The sequence below is a fragment of the Mustela erminea genome, chromosome 8, assembly GCF_009829155.1.
Source record: "Mustela erminea isolate mMusErm1 chromosome 8, mMusErm1.Pri, whole genome shotgun sequence".
In the NCBI taxonomy this organism is placed as follows: Eukaryota; Metazoa; Chordata; class Mammalia; order Carnivora; family Mustelidae; genus Mustela; species Mustela erminea.
Window position 1 is genome coordinate 107,116,408 of NC_045621.1, and position 25,925 is coordinate 107,142,332.

A 25,925-nucleotide genomic window follows, 5' to 3' on the forward strand; every position below is an offset into this window, starting at 1 on the left:
ACTTAATTTTAAGCTTCACGTAGGAGAAATCATTATGGTCCCTCATTTTGTTAAGGTTTGACAGCTCTCTGACAGCTTCCAATAAAAACAAAATAAAATTGATTTATGGTAAAGCAGGAGAATCCCCAGATGTAAACTAGAAGCCAAAGAGAGAACCAGAATTTCCAACAGGAAGCTTCTAGGAAGGAACCAGAACTACTCTTTACCCCCTTTTAAATTTTAATCCTTCCATGGCGGGGGTGGGGGGGTGGGGGGTGAAGGCGGGCCCAGATCTCCAATCTTAGAAGCCAGCCAGGACCCCCAGCCTGACTCCCATCATTTGTCACTGAGAGACCGAATTTTTCTCTCCCTCTCTGGGGAACGTAAAGCCCTGAACACCTTGCAGTACTCGACCCAAGCTACATGCTAACAGCTAAGAGCGAAGTGTGGATGTGGTCGCCCTGAAAGTGCGAGCGACGCAGTGGGGCGCGGGGTCGAAGACCAGGGACTCGGCTGTAACGTCCAACAGTTAAACCAGAAATCCCAATATCATCAATACCCATCGGCCTAGTAGGAAATAAACACGGGGTTGAAAATCGCTCATCATTTAGTAATTCAAGTCTTCCCTCTCCTCTCAAAAAAAAAAAGGCATCTCGTTAGCTCGTTGCCAAGCTTTCCATGGGAAATTCGCTCTGGCTGATGCGTTCTGTCTTCCAACTCCTTTCAGCATCACTCGGACAGCAATGTTCTTGGAAAACCTGGTTGAAATGCCTTCGCTGCACCCCCCATCGAGGGCGGGTGGGGAGGCAGAGGAAGGGTAGCGCAGGGAGGGGATCGAGGCGCGCCCGCGGGAGAGCGACCCCCACCCCGGCCGCCGGAGCGCACCGCCGCGGCGCGGGGCCTGGAGCCAGGGCGCCGGAGCGCGCAGAGGACCCGCCCAGACCGCTCTTATAGGAGAGCGCGGGGCGGGCCTGGCCGGGGGCGGTACCGCGCGCCTCGCTCGCCTATAAGGAGCGGCCGGCCCGGGTGCAGATCCCAGCGCCGGCGGCCGAGGTGCAGGGGCTGTCTGCCGGGCTCTGCGCCTCGTGTTGCAGCGGGGTTTGGATTTGCACCTTTAAGGAGGGGGAGAAGAGGAAGAGGCGGGCGAGGAGGGCGAGTACAGCAAGCGGCAGTTGCGGGGACCGTAGCTTCAGCCGCAGCTCAGAGGCAGAACCCGCTACCTTTTCGGTGGAGCGTCTGGACACGGGATGGAGTGAAGCCGCGAGTGCCTCTCCTAGGGGGGGTGGGAGGGGGTCAGGCGGTGCCGAAGAGAGGGAGAGAGAGAGAGGGAGAGAGCGAGCGAGCAGCAGAAGAAGCCGCGGCTGGCGCCTGCGAATTTGGGATTCGATTGGGAGGGACCGCTTACTCGGGGGAAATGGATTCTGTACCAAGGCTGACCAGCGTTTTCACTTTGCTGTTCTCCGGCTTGTGGCATTTAGGATTAACAGCGACAAATTGTGAGTACCAGGAGCTGGGGGCGGGTAGGTGAGATGGGAAACGCCAGCGTTGGGGAGACACACTCAGCTGTCCAAGCATGTTCAATTGTGACTGCCCTGAACAGAGAAGAAGGGGGGAAGTGCTGATTGGTGTGGTTCTAGCACTCAAACCATCCCAAAAGTTAGCAGAGCTCGGATGAGCCAGCCCCGCTGAATTTCCTGCCCTTTTTCCCGAATCGCAAAGTTCGGGGGAGAAGGGAAGGTTTCTCTTCCCCGTGCCTCACGCCAGGTCCCTGTTCTTCGCCTGCCTGGTCTCCGCCAAAGCTTTTCCGGAGAAGGGCCCCGGGTTCGGATTGTATGCACTGAAGGCTGAGCTTCCAGAGATAGAGATGCTCCCAGCCACCGCACTCGGTGACAGTGGCTCATCTCTGAATGCGGCTGTCTGGGATTTGCAATATACCCAGTACCTCACTAGACATGGCTTTCAGCTCTCCCGTAGGCAGGAGGCTTCAGTTGGGGTATCCTGCAACCAATAGGCATCGGTTTAATAGGATTGGGAGTTTTGGCCTAAGAGTCATGGCCCAATGTAGTCAAACCACAAGATCAATGGCTGCCCCTGTTACAGGAGGAAGAGCTTTGATGCACACTCCACCCCCAAAATCTTTGTGCCAAAGAACACATAATGAGTATGCACTAAGTGTACACTCTGTCGTCCAAGCTCTAACCTCAGCAAGTGCAGGGCATTTAATTTGACAGGCAGGAAGGCTGGACACCTGGGGATCCACCACCTGCACTGTGTATTTAAAGAACCCAGTTCGTCAAAGTTGAATAAATCGCTAGAGCCATCAGAGGTTCAAGCTCAATTGCTCAGCTGCCTCTCTAGGCAGAGAGAGGGAAGTTTTTCCAGCTTGGAAACTCCTAAATGAGAAAGAACGCAATTAAGCCATCTGTGTTTTTTCCAGAGATGTTTTACCAAGGTTCCTTGAGTTTCTGGGCTTGCTCCTCTGCCTGCTACCTCCCAACTCCCAGGAACCTCTGAAATGCTTAACTGTACTAGAACATAACACCATTTTAAGAGAAAGATAGAAAGACTACTTAGTACTTGTGAGTCCCTCTACATCACTTCCCACACTCAGGTTCAAGAGGACCTTGTGTAAGAGATACTCATACTCAACCCAGAGTTGCTCCTCAAGGGAAGAAAATTAGACAAATGTTGTTTAGTGAAAATGGTCCAAAAAAGAGCCAGTGTTTCTGTGATTGGAAGTTTTGGAGGTTCAGAATCCATCGTTAGTGGTAATGTCTTATTAAGATTGTATTAAAGTTTCTATTCTAAAGGAGTGAGGTCAACCTCTCTAAAAGGGAGGAGCCAGAGGGACTTAGTATAGAAATAATTTCAGATAAGAGGTAGGACAAGGTTAGAATCTGATGTTTCTTTTCTCTTCCTCCTCCTCACCTCTCCCCACTTCCCCTCCCCCTCCTCCTCCTCTTCCTCCTCCTCCTCTTAAGTGAAATTGTTCCCATGGTGCTTTAGAAAAACATCTAAGCGGTTTAGTTAGAGGAAGTTAGGCATGGTGCTGAGCTAGCCTCTCTACCTCCTAAAACACTAGAGGTCAGTATTGTCCTAATGATGCAAAGGTATAGCTGCAAAAGAGCTGTTTTTCCGTTAGCACATTTACCTATCTGGAAATAGTGAATATTTTGAAGATCCATAAAGGTGGGGCGAGGAATAAGGGTAAAATAGATAGAACATACCCTACAGGAATATGGTTGGGGCTTCCTTATGTAGCACCTTTTCTTAAGAGCAAGGAAATAAATAAATTGTAGAATCCAGTTTGTGTAAATTAACTGAATTATGGTTAATATGTTTTAATAATGCTCATAAAGCCTAAATGGTGTGGATTTAAGACTCATGCTTATCATTACTGATGCAGCAATAAAGCTAATTCTTAACATTTCAAATGAAACTTTGTGGTAATGAGCTTTAGTATTTCATCAGTGACAGTTTAATTTTCTTATTTCCAATCAACAATTCAATTGAATGCATGCTACTTGCTAAATATTTTAGGGTCAGTGTTCTTAAAGAATAATGATGAATGTTTTTTTATTATGGTGAACAAAATGTATTAGTTCAGTAGCATGGCAGCAGAAAATTACTTCTCAACTCAGTTTATCTCGGTCATCTTCAGAAACAGTGATGCAGAACCTCTAAGAGAAAAACATTAGCATTCCACAATTCTTCCCGACTTCAATTGTCCACATACTTTATCCATTAAATTTAGGGCTTTGATTTACTATTTATCTACAATCCATGAACATTTATATGCCTGTATTGAAGAAGATAAATCTCCTTCAAATAGTCAATTTGTATAAGTATACAGATTACTTGGAGAATTTTTTTTCAAGATTTTTATTTTTTGAGATAACATTTTATGTCATTTGTGAAAGTATCCCTAAACATGAGTTATTTATGCAACATGCTCCGTGGTATCTAAGTATACCTGTGACCTTTGTTCAAATAAAAACAACTTTTAATTGTTTGTATTATTCTAAAAATAGTGTGTTGTTATTACTGTTGCATGTAGAATGTATATGTATGTGTGTGTTTAATTTTCTTATAATCTGACCAAAACTTGGGCATTTGTCTGTAAGAGAGAAATGAATGCTTACCCATTATGGATTTTGTAAGTTTCTAATTAAACAAAATTAAAATAAAGTCAGGTTAGAAGGCCAGCTACAGAATAGGTATTATGAATCTGTGCAGAGAACATAATTACCAACCAGTAATAAAAACTGTGGAAATTCCCCCATTCCAGATTTTCAGGATATTAAGTAGCTACAACATTTCCTTTGGGTTTACCCTGAGGGAATTAGTTAATTTCGAATGTAGCTATGATAGGCCACTGTTAAATGAAAAACCATTTTACATGTGATATCAACTCCTTTGGCACAAGAAGAAACAATGTAACTTGAGGATAGCTGGTTCAAGTGAAACTAGGAGTTTGAAATGCTCATGGATTTTAGCCCTGGTTATGCCACAGCTAACACATCGAATGTTGTCCACTTATGCAACTTTGCCATGCTCACAGGCTTGGATATAAAATAGCAACTGAGATATGTATCTTCTCCCAAACAGAACGGCAGTTCAGTATTTTACTAAGGAGATTCTTCAAATATTAATTATGTGGAAAGACTATGATAATGCAAGAAATTGCATTCAGAAGATAAGAGCAATGCAGGATACTTACAAGGGTCTCTCTTCACTTTATTTTTGCCAATATTCAGATGTTATGTGATTATGACTGCCTTAATTTTAACCTAATGAGTCACTTGGATCTCCAAGCATCTTAACTGTTCGGTGCTACATACCATTCACAGAGATAACAGCCTTGAGAAAGAAATCAGAAACTCTTTATTCTATGATGATGCCTTTCATCACAGAAAGAACCTCATGTAAAATATAAAAGGATGTCAATCATAGTCATAAACATCTTTAAATAAAGAGAATGCAATATTTCTTGAGTTATCTGAAGCTTATGCACAAACCCAATCAATAGGTAATATTATAAATAAACAAATACCAGGCTGACTTTTTTTCAGCAGGGAAGTGTTTGCGGTATACTTTTCTGACAATTATAGTCAGCAGAAGTGAAGGAAGCACTAGAATGCTCATTTGGAAGAGAGTCCTAAAGATTTTCCCATGGTTGAATAGGCTTGTCTTTGACAATCCATGTGAACTCTCTTTCTCTTCAATCCCTCAGAGCCCACATCTCCAAACCAGATTCATATTTCCACTATTGGAACATGTAAATGAAAAACTAGAAAAGCAATGTCCATACCAGGGTACAGAAATATGAGAGAATTAGCTTCCATTAGAATGACATCACTCCAGCCCTATTCTCTAAATTGAAGTTTTCTTTCTTTCTTTTTTCCTGCTCTTCCCAGTTTCTTCATCTTTCTTTAATAGGACCCAGTTCTGCTTACCTACATCTCTTTACTTTTCAGTGCTCATTTGTTACAAAACGAAGATTTATGATACCATTTGAAATGTTCCTAAAAGCATTAGTTGGTGATCCAAAGCCCTTCAGTTTGTATGCCGGAACTCTGCTGAAATATGCCTTGTCTATATACAAAGCTAATTATCCTCACTAGTTAGGAGGGTGGGGAGAGGGTCTAGTTACCACAAAGATCATAATACAATAGTCATGCACTCACTGGACCTTTGTTTTGAAGATTCAGTGTACTCATTTGGAGCTAGTAGTGGCATTTTTAATACCTAAGGGAAGCTGTCTTCATTCATCAAAACTCTTGACACTTTCCGGAAAGTGTCCTTGAGGAGGTCATTGACTGATCCCAATGATTGTTGTGGATTAATTGAAAGAATTGGATCATACGGTGATTAAGGTCCTATCTAGTCCTAATGTATTTATGTCTTTACTGATGTTACCCACTTACTGGTCATTCCATTTGGATACTTCTGGGATGGTCATATTCTAAATTGTTAAGCAATTATATTTAGAATAACAACATAATAGGGTTTTAATTCCTAATAACTCCCAATAATTGTATCTCTCACTTCATATGCCGTGGGCACATAATTTGGCAAGGCATTGCAGCTAGGTAGACTTTATTAAATTCAGTTTACAGATGAGTAAATTTAAGGTTAATAGAAGTTAATAATTTCCCCAGGATCATAAAGGTATGATCCTATGGAAAAAGAAAAAAAATCAGGATCTGGACCTCTGTCTGTCTCCAAAGATCAGAGTCTGCAAGATACGAAATTAATTCCCATGCATTCAGTTGGGGGCTGTGTGTGAGCTGGCAAGTTGCCTTGTGATCCCTATGGTTAGTCTCTGTAGCTCTATCCATAGCAAAGGGCAGGAAGGTAACATTTTCCACCAGAGCCAACACCTGAGTTATACCTTATCAAAACAAAACAAAACACACAAAAATTGGAATGTAGATTTGATGCAAAATGCCTAATATCACAATGGTCAAAAATAAGAGGCCACATATTTGTATGATCATCAGACGCTTTAATTTTATTTTACAAGTTTTAATAAGAAACTGGATGGGGAAGGGCATAGCCTTGATGAAGACTTGTGACCACACACAAGCTACCATGAAATCTACCTCTGTTGGCATCATGTCTTCTCAGTCTCTAGAATCAGACGAAATGTCTTAATTAAATAGTAGATATGCGCTCCTTCTCCCTGCACAGGGCTCTTCTAATCTAGCCCTACCTAATGGTCTAAACTGCATGTCCACGGTTCCTGCCCTGTCCCCTAATTTCCAATTTGGGAACTCCACATTTTACAAACAAGCCATGCTGTCCTGCATCTCCCTTGCGTTTGTTTGTGTGTGCTATCTGTTTGATCTAGTTACCCTTTTCTAGTTTTTACACATCCTAATTTTCTCCCAGTTACACACACACACACACACACACACAGGCTTTCCCCACACTGGGCCAAATGCCCCTATGTATGACTTAGTATATTTCCATAGCACTTTCTTAGAATCCTTGTCTTCTTGAGTAGTTGCAAAGCTCCCTGATTATCTTATTTCATTTCAATGTCTCTATTCAACACATAAAACATTAGGTGAATGAGTGGATGAGAGAAGTAGTGAATGGTTTCTAACTAAGAAGTTTAATTTGTAAACAAAAATAATCTTTCTATGGCCCTGTTGCTAGAGTCTTAAATTTATTTGGTTTATTTTATTTTTAACTGGCAAGTATTACTTATTATTGTTCTAGAAATGCTAAGAAGATCTGACCTCAGAACCAAGTTTGATCTAATTTTATTAACTTGCTTTTGCAGTTTTAATGAACATTTCCTATAGAGCTGAAAGTACACAAATATATAGCTATAAAAAATCTTTCTTCATGGCCCAGCATTCAGCATAGAAAAGAAAAGTTTAAATGTTGTTTTATAGGGCATTTGTACTAAATTACTGGAAAGATTATATTTTATTGCAAGCCGACAACATGACCTCGATAACACTATCCTGAGCCTCTGATATCCTCTCTCTAAGCTGTGGTTGGAAGATTCAGTGTTAATACTTCATGTGTGCTACTCATTTGAAAAACTTACTGAAGAAGTGTCTCCCAACTAAAGGCTCTCCTTACTAAACTCAAGTTTTTCTAGAAACAGGAGAAATAGAGATAAATCAGAAGAACTGTCCATGATCTCAAGGAACTTTGAACATGGACAACCAGAAAAATAAATCTTTAATCACATCAATGTGATAAATGTTGTAGAATAGGTAAGTGCCAAGTGTAATATGAGGCACCAAATGAGCATCTCACACTGGCTGGGGTATCAAGGCAGGGGAGTGAGATGGAAGGTGAGACTTGAACAAAGTCGGACTTCACTCACTGCAGAAATGGGGAGAGGTTCTCACTGGCTTTTTTTTTGTGGAGGCTTAAGGGTGAGACCTGTTGTAGGGACTACTTGCGGGAGTGGCCTATAGGGAGAGGGCTAGAAAAAGAAATGAGGGGGCGCCTGGGTGGCTCAGTTGTTTGGGAGACTACCTTCAGCTCAGGTGGTGATCCTTGAGTCCCAGGATCCAGTCCTGTTTCAGGCTGGAGTCTGCTTCTCCCTCTGACCCTCCTCCCTCTTATGCTCTCTCTTGCTTTCTATCGCTCTCATTCACTCTGTCTCTTTCTCTCTCTCTCAAATAAATAAATCAAATCTTTCAAAAAAAGAAAAAAGAAATGAGGGAAATTGGTAAGTGTGGGGGGTCTTGTTTTTACTGTCAAGCTATGAAGCTTCACTGAAGGATTCTGTATATGTAATTAGATAATACATAGTCAGATACTTGTTTTAAAAAAAATCACCACGTGAGGGGTAGACTGGCCCAGGCCAACACTAGCAGCAAGAAAACTAGTTGAGAGCTTAGCTTATCACAATAAGTGATAAGCTTATTATCAAGTGGTAAGAGCCTGAAGAAGGATGTTTCAGAATCTGCAAAGGTCACAAAGAACCAGAAAGAAAATAATGGCCAAGTACATTGAAACCAGGGGTATATAAACTAGTAAACTCACAGAAGGGCCAGATTTGTGGTTAAAATGTATGCTATTGCTGCTCCCATTGTTTTTGACAAATGAGAGCCATAGATGCTAGAGAAGGTGCTCTGTTCTCTGAAATGAAGTTCTTCTCTGGGAATACCAAACGACCATATTCTCAGAGCAGTATATTTCATATTTGCATGACACTATATAGCATATGCTGTCTGTATCCATCATTCTGATGCATCCTCTAGTCTGTAAATTACACCAATTTTTGTCAGCAGAGTGAGAACTAGTCATTAAGAAGTGTGTAATTAAACCTCAGTGTTTCTGTTCTTGATCCCCTTCTGGCAGGGGGTAAACCAGGGATCACTCCTCCTACCAGTGGTTGCTCTTTGGAAAGAGAAACAAAGGGAAGCTGGGTGTGCCACGTTGATTTGCTATCATTGGTAATTGATTTGCTGGCATAAATTCCAAGTCTCTACATTTCTAATTGCTTTTGTGCATATTCTTGGGGGTTGATTAATGCCATCTGTTCACTGGATCAGCTGCATTGATTGAGTTTTAAAGGATGACAACAGTAATGTTGAAGATGGGGGGGGGAACGAAAGGGAAATGCCAAAACACACTCATGATGTATTTTATTTTTAACCATCCACCTTTGGAAGCAGAAATATCCCTTTGAAGACAATCCAAGGCAAATAGCAGTTTAAAGAAATTCGCCTAACAGACAGATGCTTGTAGGTGTTAGTCTAGGCCACTGTTTGCTGAATATACATGTTCAGTTCTTTCTTGCTCTGCCCCCTGCCCCATCCCTCTCTCCCCGTCTCTTGCTTTCTCTTCCTCCCTTTCCCACTCCTCTCCCCGTCATGTGGCCAGGTATTTTTGGTATTATCACTGGCTCTTCCCTGTGTTCATGATTGTGTTCAGATGTCAGAGGACGGGAGAAAAAAAAAAAAAAGTCTGTTGGATTCAAGTGTTTCCTTGTTATAAACTACGTGGGCACAGTCACCAAATGTGATGAAGCCTCCCATCAAGGCCTATTCTAAGGGTAGGCCTGACAGGGATCTGCCACCCACAGGACACTTGGGAAAGCCCACTTGATTCTAACACCCCCTACCCATCTGTCCCCAAACAACTCTTCCGCCAACTCCATCAGTGCTCTGAATTTGTAAATATGAGGGAAAGACTTTCAGTGCATGGAGATAAGCCTTAAGACACAAAGCGCCCTCCCCCCCCCCCCCCCACCGGAGAGAAAATATAGGGATGCCTGTGTATCTGAACTATTCTTGACTGAGAGGAACAGACCTCTCAAACAAACAAAAATTTATTGGCAGAGAAAATGCTGGGTACCTGAAGGAGACGAAGAGACTATTCTGAGTGGGAGAAGGGCAAATAATAGGGATGTTCACGGTGTCTAAGACAAGTGTTGCCAACTTCTGATTTTGCGCAGGATCCTCCATATTCCAAGCAGGTGGGCAACAGGGAGGTAGTTGAAGGAGAGTGGAAGGGTGTAGGTCATCAGTTATGATACATATTAGGGCAAAAGTGTTTCCATTCTCAAGCAAAGGTTGAAGAGCTCACTCTCCCTTCATTTGGGCGAGCAGAGAGCTGAGTGATTGCCCAGGCAGATGGAAACTTGTTCTCATTTTAACTCCAGTGTCAAGAGGACTGTGGGCAGAATCTGTCTCCACCTGACAAAAACATGCCTGTCTGGATTCCTCACTTGATTCCTGAACTCTGTCAGGGTATGACCACTGCTTCTGGGCTGTGGCCAGTGAACATGCTCGCTAAAAAGCTCACAAAGGGAGCCTTCTAAGACAGTAGAATGGGTGTTTATCTAGAAAAATAAGGAGCACATTTCCAGGACAGTGATGAGACCCTCGCAGATATTGTCAGCATGATGGGAGAAGTGTCCTTGATTAGACCTTGAGAAAAGCCAGTGAACTGGGGCAGGATTACGTGTGAAGCTTTCCCATGTCTGAAGCAGGAGGCTCAGGCAAGAGTTTGGGAGCTGTTCTTCTCGCGCACTGCTGAAGCCTGCACTGGGTGAACAAATAATAGACATGCTCTTATTGCTGTTGAGTTAAAAATCAGGTACTGGTACAATGATTGGTGTATTGTAAGTGCTTCTTCCATTTTCAAGTGAATCATTCATTCATTCATTGATTCAAAAAATGTTTATGAAATGCGTGCTGTGCATTCATTTTTGTGTGCATTCCTAAAGCCTTTTGTTTATTGATTGTTCGCTGATGGACTATTAGGATTGCTGTCCACAAAGCCCCAGAAACAACCACAAAAGCTAATAGTATCTCTTCACAACAAGATGGTACTATGGTCCTGTAGCCCCTCTGCTCTATTCTTGATCAATTTCTTTTCTTTTCTTTTTTTTTTTAAGATTTTATTTATGTGACAGAGAGATCACAAGTAGGCCGAGCAGCAGGCAGAAAGAGAGGGGAAGCAGGCTCCCTGCTGAGCAGAGAGCCTGATGGGGTGATCGATCCCAGGACCCTGGGATCATGACCCGAGCCGAAGGCAGAGGCTTAACCCACTGAGCCCCCCACCCCTTTTGATCAATTTCGTAAGCAGCCTTTCCTAGTCCCAGATCTTTTCTCGCTGCTTCCTTGTCTTCAGTGTTTCTTCCCCTTTGCCCCAACGCCGCTGCTTCCTGAGGCTCCTTCTTTTTCTTTCCCTTGTCCCATCTCTCCCTTCTGCTCTTTCCCTCCTCCTTTCTCAGATCTCTCCCTGTCGCTGCCTCTCTTCCTCCACTCAGCCTGTCTCAATCAGCAAATACTAAATGACTCCTCTTTATGTGTTATGGCTGATGCTAACACTTTTCAGACTTTTCCTTTGAAGTGCCACTCACCACAGTAAATAAAGAACTAAATAAAGACACACATACATAATAAATAAATAAATAAATAAAGTGCAGGAAAACCCAGGAGATTCTCAGTTCCTCCTCAAGTAGCCACTGAAGCATGTAATTTCTTGAATTTGTGTCTTAAGCCTCAGACACATTTGCATTCTGCTCTACATTATAGCCATGTTTATATTACGATAAAAAATAGCTTCTCAAGATCTCCAATTAAAAATTGATGGGCAAAGTTGATTCACTTAACCCATGGCAGAGGGCCGCATACACCCGGAGGCTCAGGTCTGAGCTTTTTAGCTTCTCTCCCTGCATCTGCCTTCCAGGGTTCCTATGTGAAGGAGAACAACTGCCTTGTCTCTCCTGGAACGGCAGCTTCCTTTGCCATCAGCTATGACAGTTCTGTGAGCTGCACATTACGATTAATCAATAATGGGAGGTGAGAAGGGCTTATCAATTCATAGGAAGAAAAGAAACCCACAAGCCTATGAAATGAACAGAAAAGGAGCTGTTTGTAGGGGCTGTGGGCAAGCAGTCTGCCTGGCCTGCTCCAGGTCTAGGCTGCACCCCAATATTCTGCCACTTGCATGAGGTTTACCTTTGAGTGAATGAGCTCTGCCAGGTTACAGGATTGGGGTCAACAGGGGCAGATTCTTTCTGATTGGAGACAGGCTGAGCTCACTAGGATATTAAAAGAGAGATTAATGCCTCTCATTCTACAACAATCAGGAACCTTTTGACACAATCAAAAGAAATGAATCCAGTAGATTGGAATGTTGGAACCCCGGAGATTAGAGATAAAATGAAGTAATGTGTTTCTTCATTGGCAGGGTTTCCAAACCTCCACTGGGTGCCAGGGGGATGCCTTATGAGGTCTCCTCCTATTCCTAACCACAGCCATTGTCTTCTCCATTACAGACTGAGGATGTGCTGGCTTGAATGGTCAGGTTATTTCCACAAGATCAAATAGCTGGGAGGTGGTCACACTGGGATCATAGTCCATGTTTCCCTGACTGAGAAGTCTGTACTTGCTTTTCTCTGCTTGCTGTTTCCTTGAACCCAAACCCAAGGCTGAGTCATCCTTAAACTCAAGTTGATGTTCAGCCTTGCAGAGCAAGCCTTCTCTCTGATGCAGGATGAGAAAACCCTTGTCAGGGTAGACCTACAGATTCCTCCCAATCTGCCAGTCTTTTACTAATTTTCAGGCCATCTTTTCCCCTACATCTAGAAATCCCTGTGGCAAACAGCTCCTATATATCTAACCATTTGTAAAAGTTGAAAAGTTGTATTACTCATTAAAGCTTGTGCCATCAGCTCTCTATGGCCAGGCTCCAAACCTATCACTAATGGTATTGTGGATTCCATGATCAGTGTGTCTGCTCCTTTGAGATCTTCCTCATAAATGCAGTATTTTTTTTTTTTTTAATCTGTATCATACTGTATTGCTCCTAGAATTTGTTAGGTGGGTTTGTTCGTTTGTTCTTTCTTCCTTTCTTTCTTTCCATCCTTCCTTCCTTCTTTCCATGTGAGTAAAAAAACCCTATTTGTGATACTTAGGTCACTGGTTCGAATAAGGCAAGGATTGGATGGCCTTCAGATCTGTTCTGCATCTTTGGGCTACAGAGTTCAAGCTGCCTTAAAGCCCAAACACAGCCCCAAACCTCCTTCCATCCAGTGGGTGTAGATGGGAAGGTGGGTTTAACTGGTGTATACACTGTACCATTATTCTTTGTCACAGACTAGGTGTGATGATGAGCCTCTGCCCTGCTGTCCTTGTAGTGTCTGCTTGATAGAAGAAGACCAGCCCATGAGGGAACTTCCTTTTATCACGGGCTGTGTGGAAAACCAGGCCAGGCAATGGTTTGCTTTATTCTCCGGCTCTCCTGCCCTTATCCCTGCAGTCTGGCTGCTGCTTGGCTTGGCTGTGTGTTACGTCTTTGTGTGTCTCCTTTGTCTTCTTTTTCATCTATTTCCTTGGCTCAGTGGACCTTCATGCTTGGGTTTAGAGAGGCCGAGGAACTCGTCCGATGGCCCACTCCCTTGCAGTCTCGCCTGTCTTCTCTGTCCGTGGCAGTCGGAGAGGAAAGGAAATGGAGAATTCGGAAGTCACTCACACAGAGGCAATGCAGAGATGCTGTGTTCTAGCTCTCGGAAAGAATAAGGCCCTTTGTACTCAAACTTAGTTCAGAAGCAGGAATTTTTGTCTTCCAAAATGAGCTCTTACGTAGACTTTCTGGACGCAAAAGAAATGACCAAGATTGCTGTTTGGGGGAGATGGGGTGAGGCCCTGCTCAGTCTCCTCTTCTCTTTCTGATTCTTCATAGAAGTGAAGCCTCCAGCTTACTTGCAGGTATCTTTAAATTTGTAATTGTATGCAGATGTGATTAGGCATAGGGAAATTTTGAGGAGTCGGGGGACAGTGCCCTCCATGGTGGCTGACCTTTGGCTGATGTGCCGGCAGCAAGTCTGCCCTGGGTGCTCACCACTTGCATCTGCTTCCAACAGTGTCCAGCTGTTGAGATTATGAAATACTTTAAATATTATCTCTACCCTGGTGCCCATTTTTAACCCCTTGAAAATCTGTTTTTGTCCTGATGCTATTTTATAGAAGTCTTAGGACAAGAGACTCTTACTGGCATTTACAGATGGGAGAAGAGAGTAGCTTCTCCAGGACATGTCTCTTCATTTTGATCTCCTTTGTGAATAGTCAATAGCTCTTATGAAGGCCCTTGAATTATCTACCTCCATCCCAGAAATTCCTTGGGGACCTTCTCAAAAGAAGGGATTTTATGTTAGCCATCAGCAAAGAGCAAAATAACTACTTGCTAGGTTGAATTAAAGCATAGACACTTGACATGAAACACAAATGCAGACAGCAAGCCTGGGTGAGCGACGGGAACAGAGGCCAACCTCTGAATACGGGTCCTCAGTTCATCATGTGTGGATGGAGGCATAAGCTCATTACACTGCCTCTCAACTTTTGTGAGAAAAATAGACCTTCGTTCTCCACCAGTGAGGCCCTCTCAGTGTGCTCTCTAATGTTAATTAATGTGGCTCGAAGTGGTAAATGTACACAAATTAAATAAATGTCTGGATCCAGCCTTGGCTCCTGATTCTGGTTAGACTCATAATTGTAACCACGTGCTTGTGTGTGTGCTTACAGTTCCATGACTTGGGAAATCCCATTGTATATAGATCTACACTGTACTTATATAGGGAAATAAAACCTCTAGTGAACTCCAAATGCTCTTGCTCTGCATTCTTAACAGAATTTAATGTAATAAATAATTAAAGATAATATATATGCATACACATATGTATTATATATTTGAGTTTCCCTTCATGGTTAATACACCAGGGAGAGTTTTACATGTGTATATACTCTATGCAAACTGCTTATTCTGGCAAATGTCAAAATTTATTATCCCCCCAAGGTCAATATTGACTTGGGTGTCACCTTTGTGAATATTTACTTCTGTCGATAATGAATTGAAACGGACATTTGGATGGAAATTAATATCTATTTATTTTCTGAAATAGAGTATGTTTTGCCAAGAAGGTGGATAAATGCTGGGGGGAGGCGTGCAGACACGTTCCACTGTGGCTGCTCTGTGTCAGGGCAACATGCAAGTAAGCATCCTTCGCATTCCAATTTACTGGGGTTATTTTTTTATAGTTCTTTCACATAGTTCTGTTACCTGATGGACGGAATGCAAATCTTCAGCTATATTCAGCTTGACATTTCAGTAACATTAGCGGGAGATAGTGATACTTGAGCATATGGATAAGTATACATGGGATTAACGAGAACCTTGGCCGTGGGATTTACTGAGGCCAAGGTACTATTACCTGAGACACACACAGCTCCTTCAACAATGATCTAATTAAATGAAGAATACAGGAAGAGACATAAAATCACAACGTGGTTCTTTTGGTTTTGCGGTATTGAGTTTTTGTCTTGAAATAACCTTATGGGACATTAGGTGCTTTGAAGCCTGTGTGTGTGGGGGGTGTGTGTGTGTGTGTAATGCTTGCTTCTTTATTAACAAAAGTTAGTACAACATGTTTTGGTACGTTTTCAGTATATCAAACCAGGTTAATATTCTTTCTAAAATTTCTACAATAGAAATATTTGCTGCTGTTCTCCTCATCACTGTTTTATCAGTTTTGGGTATTGAATTACCTAATACACAGACGCACACACACACACACACACACACTCTCTGGATAATGTTCTGACTTAATACGAACTGATAAGACACTTAGATGAAAGTGTAATTGTGACAGGCACTGTGTGCTGTGTGCTGTCATATATGCATGGGATGTAGATATGCTTTTCTCTACAAATATGCACCCACATCACATTCCTGATTTTGTCCTTTATAAACAAGATGGATTAGTTTAGCTGTCATGTCAGCGAATCTTTTCCTGCCATTAATGATTTGATAAAAGATCTGGACTTAGGAAAGAATATCATAATTAAACACAGACCGTGGCTTAGCAGTCAAGGGAATAAACTACTGTGAAAATTCATTAGTAAAGTTAATCCAAGAAACATTGGACCGAGTGAAACAAAATCAATTTAAGGGGAGAATGTATAACTCTATTGATGTTCTCAGCCTTGTTGATACATTGTTTGGGGTAAAGATTTCTATGTTTTCTGTATAAATGTCAGTTTTATTGGAAAATTCAATTTGGCTTATTGGGTTCCTATAGCTAAGTGTTTTGTGGCTTCATTGGGGAAATGATGTCATTTTGTATATGGAGAAATAAAAATACCTCATTTGGTGTCCAATGAAATTCTCATTTTACACACCTTCCAATTCTCATTCCAGATTAGAAACCAAAGTCAAGATGGCACCTTGCTTTTTCTGTGCTAGGGAGATTTAATTCCTAGAAGCAGCCAAATGCACTGGGAGGTTCCTTCGTCATTGTTTATATGTGCTTGTGCACACATGCCTAGATTAAGACATGTATGTGCTCAATGTCAAGTAGTTTAGTTTGTGCTTCTCTTAAAAAAAAAAAAAAAAAATCAGCCCAATAGTGTGAGATCAGCAGTTGTCAACTGGAAGTGATTTTGCCCCTGGATACATTTGTCAATGTCTGAAGGTGTTTTCAGTTGCCACATCTGGAGTCTTGCTACTGCATCTCATGGATAGAGGAGCCAGGGATGTTAATAAGCATGCAGCCATGCAGCAAAGGAATGCCTCCCACAGCAGATAAGCAGATAAATATCTCGCCCAAAAGATCATGATAGCCGAAGTCTGAGAAACTGTTTAGATCTGTGAGTTATTTACAGAATATCATGTATTAATTGAAAAGACACACACACACATACCCCAAGTCTTTCTTCTACCATTTTTCACTCTTAGGAAAATTCTTAGAATAGAATAAGAAATATCCTAGTCATGTTTTTACCACTTACTAGGTGTATGCCTTTGTGTTTATCCTTCCACATTTTCGCCCAATAAGGATAATAAAGCAGATAGCTATAGCAGATAGGCTATTGTAAATAACAAATGAGATAAGTAGTGTCTGTGGAGAAGCTGTGCATGCATATTTCTGATATATTGATATTTATTATAATTTTAATATTTAGTTAGTTAGTTGGTTATTGTTTTTGGAGAAATAATGATCTGGATATACTGTCCTGGTAGGCTTTAGACAAAAGCTGATGGGGGAGACCTAGGCACAGTTTGAATAGGGGTGAAAGGGACGTATCGTGGACTGGGAATGGGAAGATAAAATCCATACCATTTTTCTAATTACCTTGTGGTTCAGTTTAACTCTTATCTTGAAAGCCATCTGGTCATGCCACCTTAGAGTACCATGGTTTTGTCATATGGTAGTAAAACTCTGTTTCATAACAAAGCATTTTCTAATTTTTTGTGTTACTTTTTCTTTTTATAGCACCCCCCCTTCTAGCATACATAAATATTTGAGGAGTTCTAGGAACAAACAAAAAGTACCAAAATGGTCTATGGAGGTGATTTCTGACACTCAGGAAAGGCCATGAACCAATCTATGCAGATGACCTTTTCTACTTCATCTAGCAATTCAGAGATCGGTTAGATAAGAATTCTGGCTTTGATTGCTTATCTACCCCCAATCAAATGTTCAATTTCTAAAGCAATTAAACAGATACACAGTATTTAATTTGTCTTCTCAATGGAAATGGGATGATTGGCTTTGGCCTCTACTGGATGTCTGCTTTTTGAAAAAAGGCAGGGTATAAAAATCAGAAAATACAGAATTGACAAAGAGACCTTCGAAGTTATATAATCCAGCCATAACCTTTATAACCTATGCGGATCTCCGTATTTTCTAAAGGCATTCCAGACAATTGGCAGTTACATTATACTTCTTTCATAGGACAACTTATTTTCCTCCTCCAATATCGGGCATCCTTTCTTCTAGCCTGTCTTCATGCACCACAAAACCACTGCCCTTACTAAGCTCTGCTCCCCGGGGCATCTCAAACCAAGTGCCCTTCCTCTTCATCATGATTTTTCTGCAGATCCATAAAGAGAACAACACCATTTGTCTTAGTCTTCTCATCTCTTCTTTTCCTTTATTTTTCCTAATGTATGCTTTCCCTTCCTTGCCGTCCCTGCATCACGTTTCCTTATTTTGTAGATATTCTGCTTTGATGATGCTGTATTTAAAATATAATGTCCAGGGGGAAAATATAATGTCCAGAACAGAACACAGTCATTCCTCCAGATTTGTCTTACTGATCTGCGAGAGCCACAGTGTGACAGCCATTAGGAAAACTGGATTGCAGAGTAGATTCGGAAAGATTTGACCACAGCGTAAGGCTTTCAGTTGAAAGTAAATCAAGCTAGCAAGCATCAGATAGCTGTGTTGTTTGAAGGCCATCAGTGTCTTTTCTTTCTCCCTCTCATCACTGTCACTTAGTTAGCCCTCCATTGATATAAATGGTTCTCTTAACTTTGTTCAAGGCTATCTTGGATAAGTTTTCTTTTTTTTTTTTTTTAAAACATTTTATTTATTTGACAGACAGAGATCACAAGTAGGCAGAGAGGCAGGCAGAGAGAGAGAGAGAGAGGAGGAAGCAGGCTCCTCGCAGAGCAAAGAGCCCGATGTGGGACTCGATCCCAGGACCCTGAGATCATGACCTGAGCCGAAGGCAGCGGCTTAACTCACTGAGCCACCCAGGCGCCCCTTGGATAAGTTTTCTTGCTGGCTTCTCCTGAATTGAGTAAACTAGAAAGTCTCATCTTAGCTTCTGTCTTCAGAGATCTCCATGGTCCAGTCCTCAGCTCTCAGCCTCTCTTCCCTGGACTTCATTATTGTTGCTTTCCTTTAAACCCTTAAAGCCTATACGATATATATCACATCTTTGTTTCATCTCTGTTTATAGTATTAGTAGCTACCATGATTGACTGCTTACTCTATGCCTGGCCTTGTCATTAACATGCATCACCACTAATTGGCCCCACAACCTTAATGTGGTCAATGTTTGTTAAGAAACTTAACAGTTTAGAGAGGGCTGAGTAGCCTACTATTAACCATTAAGCAGTTGACCTGTGATTCCAAACCACTATATTCTTTCCACTGAGAAGAGAATTTTAGACCCTTGGTAGGAACTGAGGTCCTAACAGTTTATCAATATATTCTGACTGGAGGAAATAACATTCATTTCCCCCCAAATTTTGGAATACAATTCCAAACTAGGAACTGATTTTAGTTTTTAGTGAAGAAACACATTCAACTTCCAATTTGACAGTGGAAGAGTCCCAGCAGCCTAGGCTTCTTCTCTTTCAAGGCCATGTTTATGGAGATGGTGTTTGTATCGGCCGCTAGTCTGTATCCACCCACCCACCCCCGTAATTTTACTGTTGCTTAAGTTTTTCATAAAGTGCTATGGTTGTTCCTACCTCCTCTACTGTCATGAGATGATGGATGCTGTGAAATTATCACAGCATGTTTAAGAACACATATCATTCAGGGTGGCCTCATCTCTGAACCCAAGCTTTTCAACTATAGCTTTAGCAATATTTGTATCACAGAAGGAAGCAATGATAATGAAGAAATAGACACACTGATACACACACACAGTAATTTGGTTCTTGAGAACCAATTCATGCAAAGGTTAAGAAAAGCACATTATTTTAATATCAAAGAAAACAACAGATATGTTCTGGAGTAGGATATGAAATATCATGGACTTTTCAAATGAAAACTCAGATCGCAAACATGTCTCTGGCTTCAAAATGTGTCTTTAGTCAAGGTTTATCAGTTCACCCTTTTCTGACTTCTGGACTCCTCAGGAAAAAATCTTGGTAGAGTTTCCCTGAGTCCTTTTCTCCAGGCCAACATTAAGCATTTCAGCTTGGCCTCCAGTGGAAAATGTCTTTCTTGAAACACTTTTCCCCTTTAGGGGAAGAGTTATTTTCCCTTATAGGACAGAGTTACTAGATTGTGTTTGCATTCTTACAGAATGATACTACCGTTGTGTGTGTCTGATTTCTCCTGACCCTCTGAAATAAGGCACTGTGTGAGTAATGATAATATTTATACTCACTTTTTATTCTAATACCAATTTATTTTTTTATTTTTTATTAAAATATTTTATATATTTATTTGAGAGTGGGAGAGAGCATGAGTGGGAAGAGGGGAGTGGCAGAGGGAGAGGGAGATGCAAACCCCTTAGTCAGCAGGGACCCCAACTCTGGCTCAATCCCCAGACCTTCGGATCATGACCTGAGCCAGAGGCAGAAGCTTAACCAACCGAGCCACCCAGGTGCCCCTCTAAAACCAATTTTTAAACATATGTCCACTACTGGCTTTATGTGTTGGGAAAGAAAGTGCAATAAGTGATAGTGACAGAAAGCCTGTATTTCTGCCCCAGCTCCCCACCCTTCCCACCCTCCCCACACAAAGTGGAGCAGGGACTTTGCATTAACATTCTTCAGGATTTCCATTGTGCATTTAAGAGGGCCTGTGAGTCCCCTGAAATTGTGCAGGAATTGCTGGGTTTGTATATGCCGTTGTGCATTTTTCTTGGATAAAGGGCTTATATTTCACCTGATTTCCAAAATCCGTCCATGACCCAGAAAAGATGAAGAGAGAAAGATTCTGAGAGACTCATTCCCCTGCAAGTCCTTGGAGAGGGGAGGAGGGGAAGGTCTATTCTGAATGCCAGTGATTGTGAAATTTCTCTGAGTGTGCATGAGTGGCATGTTCTTCCCCAGCTTCTGACAAGATGGGTGTGAACCCTGTGGGGACTGGCTGGGGGCGGGAGGGATCTGTGTGAGAAGTCCCTCAAAGGGAAAAAGCCAGACAGAATCTAAAAGGCAAAGACAAGAAAGGGAAACTTGGAGATTTCACAATTTTGCCAGTGGCCAAATATGCACATGGCAAATAAGTGGAATTTATACAGATGAACATTTTTATTACAAAGAAAGGAGATTTTAAAAAGAACTTATTCAGAACCTGTCCCTTTGTCTTTTCCAACCCCTCCCCTGTTATGCCTTCATAAAAGAGAAAAAGACAGAAAAGAACAGCTTAATGTCTAGCATTTGCAAGTCTCTGAATATCCACCTGAAAACAGCTACCCCCCACAGAGAAATCACTGAACCTTAATCATTTTCCATTGCTTGAAAAGAAAAATGGCTGAGGTACCCATTTTTTTTTTTTTCCTTCAAATATCAGGTGCCCACGGCAATTAACTAATCACACTCCTACCAGGTCAAGTTACAGGGTGAGGTACATATCATACTAGAAAAGAAGACAATTGGGTCGTTAATGCTAAAGGAGCTTTCTAGAGACAGAAATGAAGAAAGGTTTTCACAATAGGAGAAGGCTCCCCAGGAGTGGCTTGACAATCCCTGAGTAATCCTGTTCCTTGAGACTCAGAAACCAGGAAATAAGGGTGAGGTTGGGCTGTTGCCTTGGGCACACATTTTTGTTAGGTTAGTGCTGGAATGGCCTTTAAAATCTTCAATGTAAGAGATTTCTTTGATACCAAAATCTCAAAAATCCTTACGCGTAAGCGTGGGAGAGCCACTTGTTCAAATCATCCTTCCCCAGTATCTGCCATGGCCTAAAAATTGAGTGTTACTATCTGACAGCAGTAATAAGGGGAAGGTCTAACATTTATGTGACATTATAGACCAAAACAATCCTGTCTTTTTATCTTCATACTATAGGATCTTCGTAATAACCCTGCATGCTAAGGATATGTCCAACCTGAGTTTACAGGTAAGGAGACAGGCACAGAGAGGTTAAATCACTTGTCTGAGGTCACACAGCTGGAAAGTGGAAATGTTAGCTCAGGCAGTCTGGCTCCAGGACCAAAATTTTTGTGTCTGAGGTTGGCATTATGTTCCTCATTTAACGAAAGAGAAAATGAAGCTAATCATGAGTGACCATCATTAACAGCCAAGAAGTTCACCCAGGGTTTATCATTGCCTCACACGGAGCTTGGCTTTGACCTAGGTCTGTCTGACAGTCCATGCCTTTTCCAGTGTGATATTCCTTCATAGAACCTGCTTCTTGCATATCATTATATGGGAATTCAACTCTGGAGGGAATACTGGTTCCCACTTCTGGTGCCTGAACGTGGCCAAGCAGAAAGGCTGTATCTCAGCTGGACCTTATAAGCCTATCACCCTGGAATTCCTGGGTCTCTTACGCATTCAAGAGCAGTCAGTGACTCCACTAGGAAAGGTGTAAGATAGAGGCTCCCGACTCAGAAATGTGAGGTCTTCCTCAAACCAGCTGGTCTCCCATTGCAGCCCTGTCTTCCCATGTGCTTGGTGTCGATCTATCAGGTGCCTATTGTGTGGAGTCAGTGTGCAGTAGTGATCAAGGGCCAGCTCCTGCCATGTGACACTGTAAGAAAGAGAAAATATTTCCTCTACATATCTAGGTTTTTGGCTAACCCCAACACCCCCATAATAAAAGACAGATTAACATGAACAAAAGACCCCAGACATTTAATTACATAACCTCATATACATGTGGGAGATAGTGGGAAAGTTGAGTAACTCCCTAAAATGGCCCAAGCCTTCACCTTAAATATTTTCTTCAGCTAACGACAAAAGAAAGGTGCTGCGATGGGAGAGGCTGACAATGAAGGGTCACCAGGAAAAGCACAATAAACAAGAGTAAGGTGGCTGTGGGGATTTAAGTTCCCAGAATTTTAGTCCTCTTCCTCTTCCTGGAACAAAGAGGGAGATACCCTTACGAATGGAGATTTCCCCTTATAACTTGGACTGTCTCAAGAGGTTAAACACTACTTAGGGTTTCCAGAGCTTCTCTTGTGTCTGCTATTTCTTAAAAATAACCAGCTCGAGATAATCCTTATGCCAAATGGATCTATTTTGGGGTAGCATGTTCTGTGCCCCTTCAGCATGTAGAGGTCAGGATTGGAGAGGCCCCTAGGGCTCTTGTTTCTAGAGCTCTCATTGCTTTCACACTGCTCCCTGGCCCTGCCTATAGTGAGTGCGTGCACACCTGTGTAGGATGCCTGCACCGATTTCAGTCACAGCCATTCCCAAGCCTATGCCAAAGCCTTCATTTCTCTCTGTTTCTGAGTCCCTTAGGCATTTTTTCTGCCTGTGTTACTAGTTTTCCTGTCATGCACGTCTCTAATCTTCCCACCCACTAGATTGTTCCTTGAAGTGAGAGCCACTTCTTACTCATCTCTGTAGTAGTGGTCATCAGCTCCCATTAAACTGGCAGCATGAGGTGGTGAAGGCACGCTTTAAAGTCATACAGACCTGGGGTCAAAACCTAGCTCGACATCATCTTGGGAAAAACCTCTTAATCACTATTTTCCCATCAGTAAAATGAGAATTCCTTTCCTGACCCCCTCATATTTATTGAACACATTCCTGCCAGATACAATGCTTATGTGTCATTTAATAATGTCTCTTTCCTTTTTTTCTGCATCTAGTAGGTACCCAGTAAAGAGTTTTACCACTTCTTCCTAAGGTACCGAGAGTTATAATTGTAACTCCTGTTTGTCTCTAATTTCTATGTAGGGGGTTGTTAGCTGGGTCAGAGCACAGGGGTCCCATGGACATCTGGGATGTAGGTGCAAACTTCCTTAAATTATGTGTGAAGTTATTTGTGTATACTGTTGAATTCATCATACTTTCTAATGGGGACAAGTTAAAACATGATGAGATAAATAAGCCTGCCTGGTGCCACCACCGGTCTCTGGGTTTGTCTTCTTATTCCCTTTAAATGTCCAGCAGTGATACGGAGGGAATGTAGTAGAACATTTACTGTCATTGAGAAACCCCCATCTTGCTCTTTGGAGGCAAATAATGCCAATGATTGGAGACGACATAATGCTTTATTTACATCTCAGGAGGCAAGAGGAGGTGGTGGCAGTACCTGTGTAAACCTTAAGCTAATGTTCAGAGATTGACTCTGGTGTTTGTTTGCAACCTGGTCAAAAGTTTGGTGTATACTTTTCACCCTTTAAGGTACAGACCTGTATTTTTCAAACCAGAATAAAATTGTCAGGTCTGCTATATTTTCTGTTAGATAAAACATAATTATACAAAATAAAAATTTAAAAATTAACAAAAAAACAATGCTTAAGGATGAGTTGAATCTGAGTTTAAATAGAGGCTCTGTTATAGTCTCTGGATTGGGAACTCCCTGAGCTTCATCTGGAAAATGATGATAATATGATAAAATACCCTTATGATTAAGGAGAGAGTTAAAGGAACTACCTTTTGCATTATACTTTAAGTTTGGTGCTTAGTATCCAATAGGTGCTCATCCAGTAAGGGATGTTCTTGGCTTAAAGCCTATGGGCTTAATCACCAGGCTGTATTGCCTTGCTTTGAGAGATATTATTAAAAACAACTGAGATTATCAAGAATAAATAATTAGATTGTATTATTAAGATCTTAGCAAGGAAGGTAGGTTGGGGGTCATAGTAATAAATATGCTTGGGGAGATGTCTGGGCCTGTCCTGATAAACTCCGAAGCTATCTCTGCCTCTGTGTGCTGCTCTTTCTCCTGATGTGGGACCTTGACATACTGATGAGCATATTGAATGGTTTTGAACCCCAGGTTCCTCTCAGATTTCAAGGCATAGCTCTGGACTTTGATGAAGACTACTTTTGAATGAATTTCAATTTCTCTGAAATATCAATCTCTCAAAATGTCTGCAGCTTTGGTTACACTTGGCACAATCTGCTCGGGCACTGGCAAGTACTGAAATAAAATTTATAGGAGGAACCAGCTCAGAGCCACCCTCTCCCTTCAGAGTGTGTGATTTCTGAATGAAATAGTCAACAGGAGAAAATCAACAGTGTTTAATCTTAAGCATGCAGAATGTTCTCTTGGACTGTGGCATATTAAGTGTCCCTGTTCAAAACCTGAAAGAGAAGTGTGAGCAATTTTTCAGTTAATCTAACATTATAGACAGCTGTGGTGGGATAGGAGCAGATATAATGGCATGTGACAAAGTGTCTCCCATTGACATTAAAACCTGTGTGTGCATCTACAAGCGTCTGAGGCCTTAACAATGGCAAAACCTAGTTTTCTTTCCATCTCTTCTCTCTTCTCAAAATGAACTTGCACACATACACAGTCCTTGTAGATAAACACCAAGTGTCCCATTAGACACAAAGACATAGTTCGAAGTTTAATTGTTTCTCTATAAAGACCTGATGCAAAGATTCCCCCTGATAGAAGCTTTGGCTGGCTTCTGAGAGGTCCTTCACTTGGCTCTTCCAGGGTGCTCAGCACTGCCTTTCCTTTACCTCTAAAACACTATGTTAATAGCAAGGACAATTCTAGGGTGGCGCTAGTTATCCAGAATATATTGAAAATCATCATCGCCTCTGCTGCTGTGCTATGGATTATGAACATTCTTTTTAGGTTTCTGGACTCAATTTCAGTATGGGGGTGGGGTCCTCTACACACAACACCAAGCAATTCTCAGACTCCAACAGGGTGTCCAAAAATTCAACTCAAATCCAACACTCTCCACTGGAAATAACATCAGACTCCACAGGTTAAGACTTCAGTCCTACAAGACTGCCTTCCCCTCCCTTCCGAGCTAGTTGCATGCCTCAGATGGTTACCTGTGTTTCTGACCAGATTGGCAGTTCTGATGGCTTCCTCTTCAGGTTTGACTAATTTACTAGAATGGCTCACTGAACTCAAAGAAACACATACTTACACTTCCCAGTTTATTAAAGGGCATGAATCCATAGCCAGATGAAGAGATGCATGGGGTGAGGGCTGGGGAAAGGGCACAGAGCTTCTGTGCTTTCTCCAGTCACACGACTCTCTATAATATCCATGTGTTCACCAACCCGGAAGCTCTCCAAGCCCAGTCCTCCTGAGTTCTTATGGAGGTGTCATTGTATAGTCATGACTGAGTGTCACTGGCATTGACTGATTTGACTCCAGAGCCTCTCCCTTCTCTGGAGAGGAGGATTAGGACTCAGAATTCCATCTCTCTAACTACATGGTTGATCCTCCTGACAACAAGCCCCTGCCATTGGGTGGGGTCCAGAATTTCAACTTCATTAAGAATAAGACACACATTTCACATTCATGGCTCTGACATGTTTTCAAGGACTGTGGATGAATA

The 25,925-nt window shown here is 41.9% G+C and overlaps 1 protein-coding gene across 2 annotated transcripts in view; it reads left to right on the plus strand.

Moving 5' to 3' along the window:
* The first annotated feature begins 986 nt into the window (after positions 1–986).
* CNTNAP5 (contactin associated protein family member 5) overlaps positions 987–25,925 on the plus strand; it is an 825,683-nt gene continuing 800,744 nt past the window's right edge. For both annotated transcript variants that reach the window (XM_032353926.1, XM_032353927.1), the window contains exon 1: positions 987–1,475. In XM_032353926.1, coding sequence (XP_032209817.1) covers positions 1,394–1,475 — 82 coding nt within the window. In that variant the 5' untranslated portion in view covers positions 987–1,393. The remainder of the gene's footprint in view (positions 1,476–25,925) is intronic.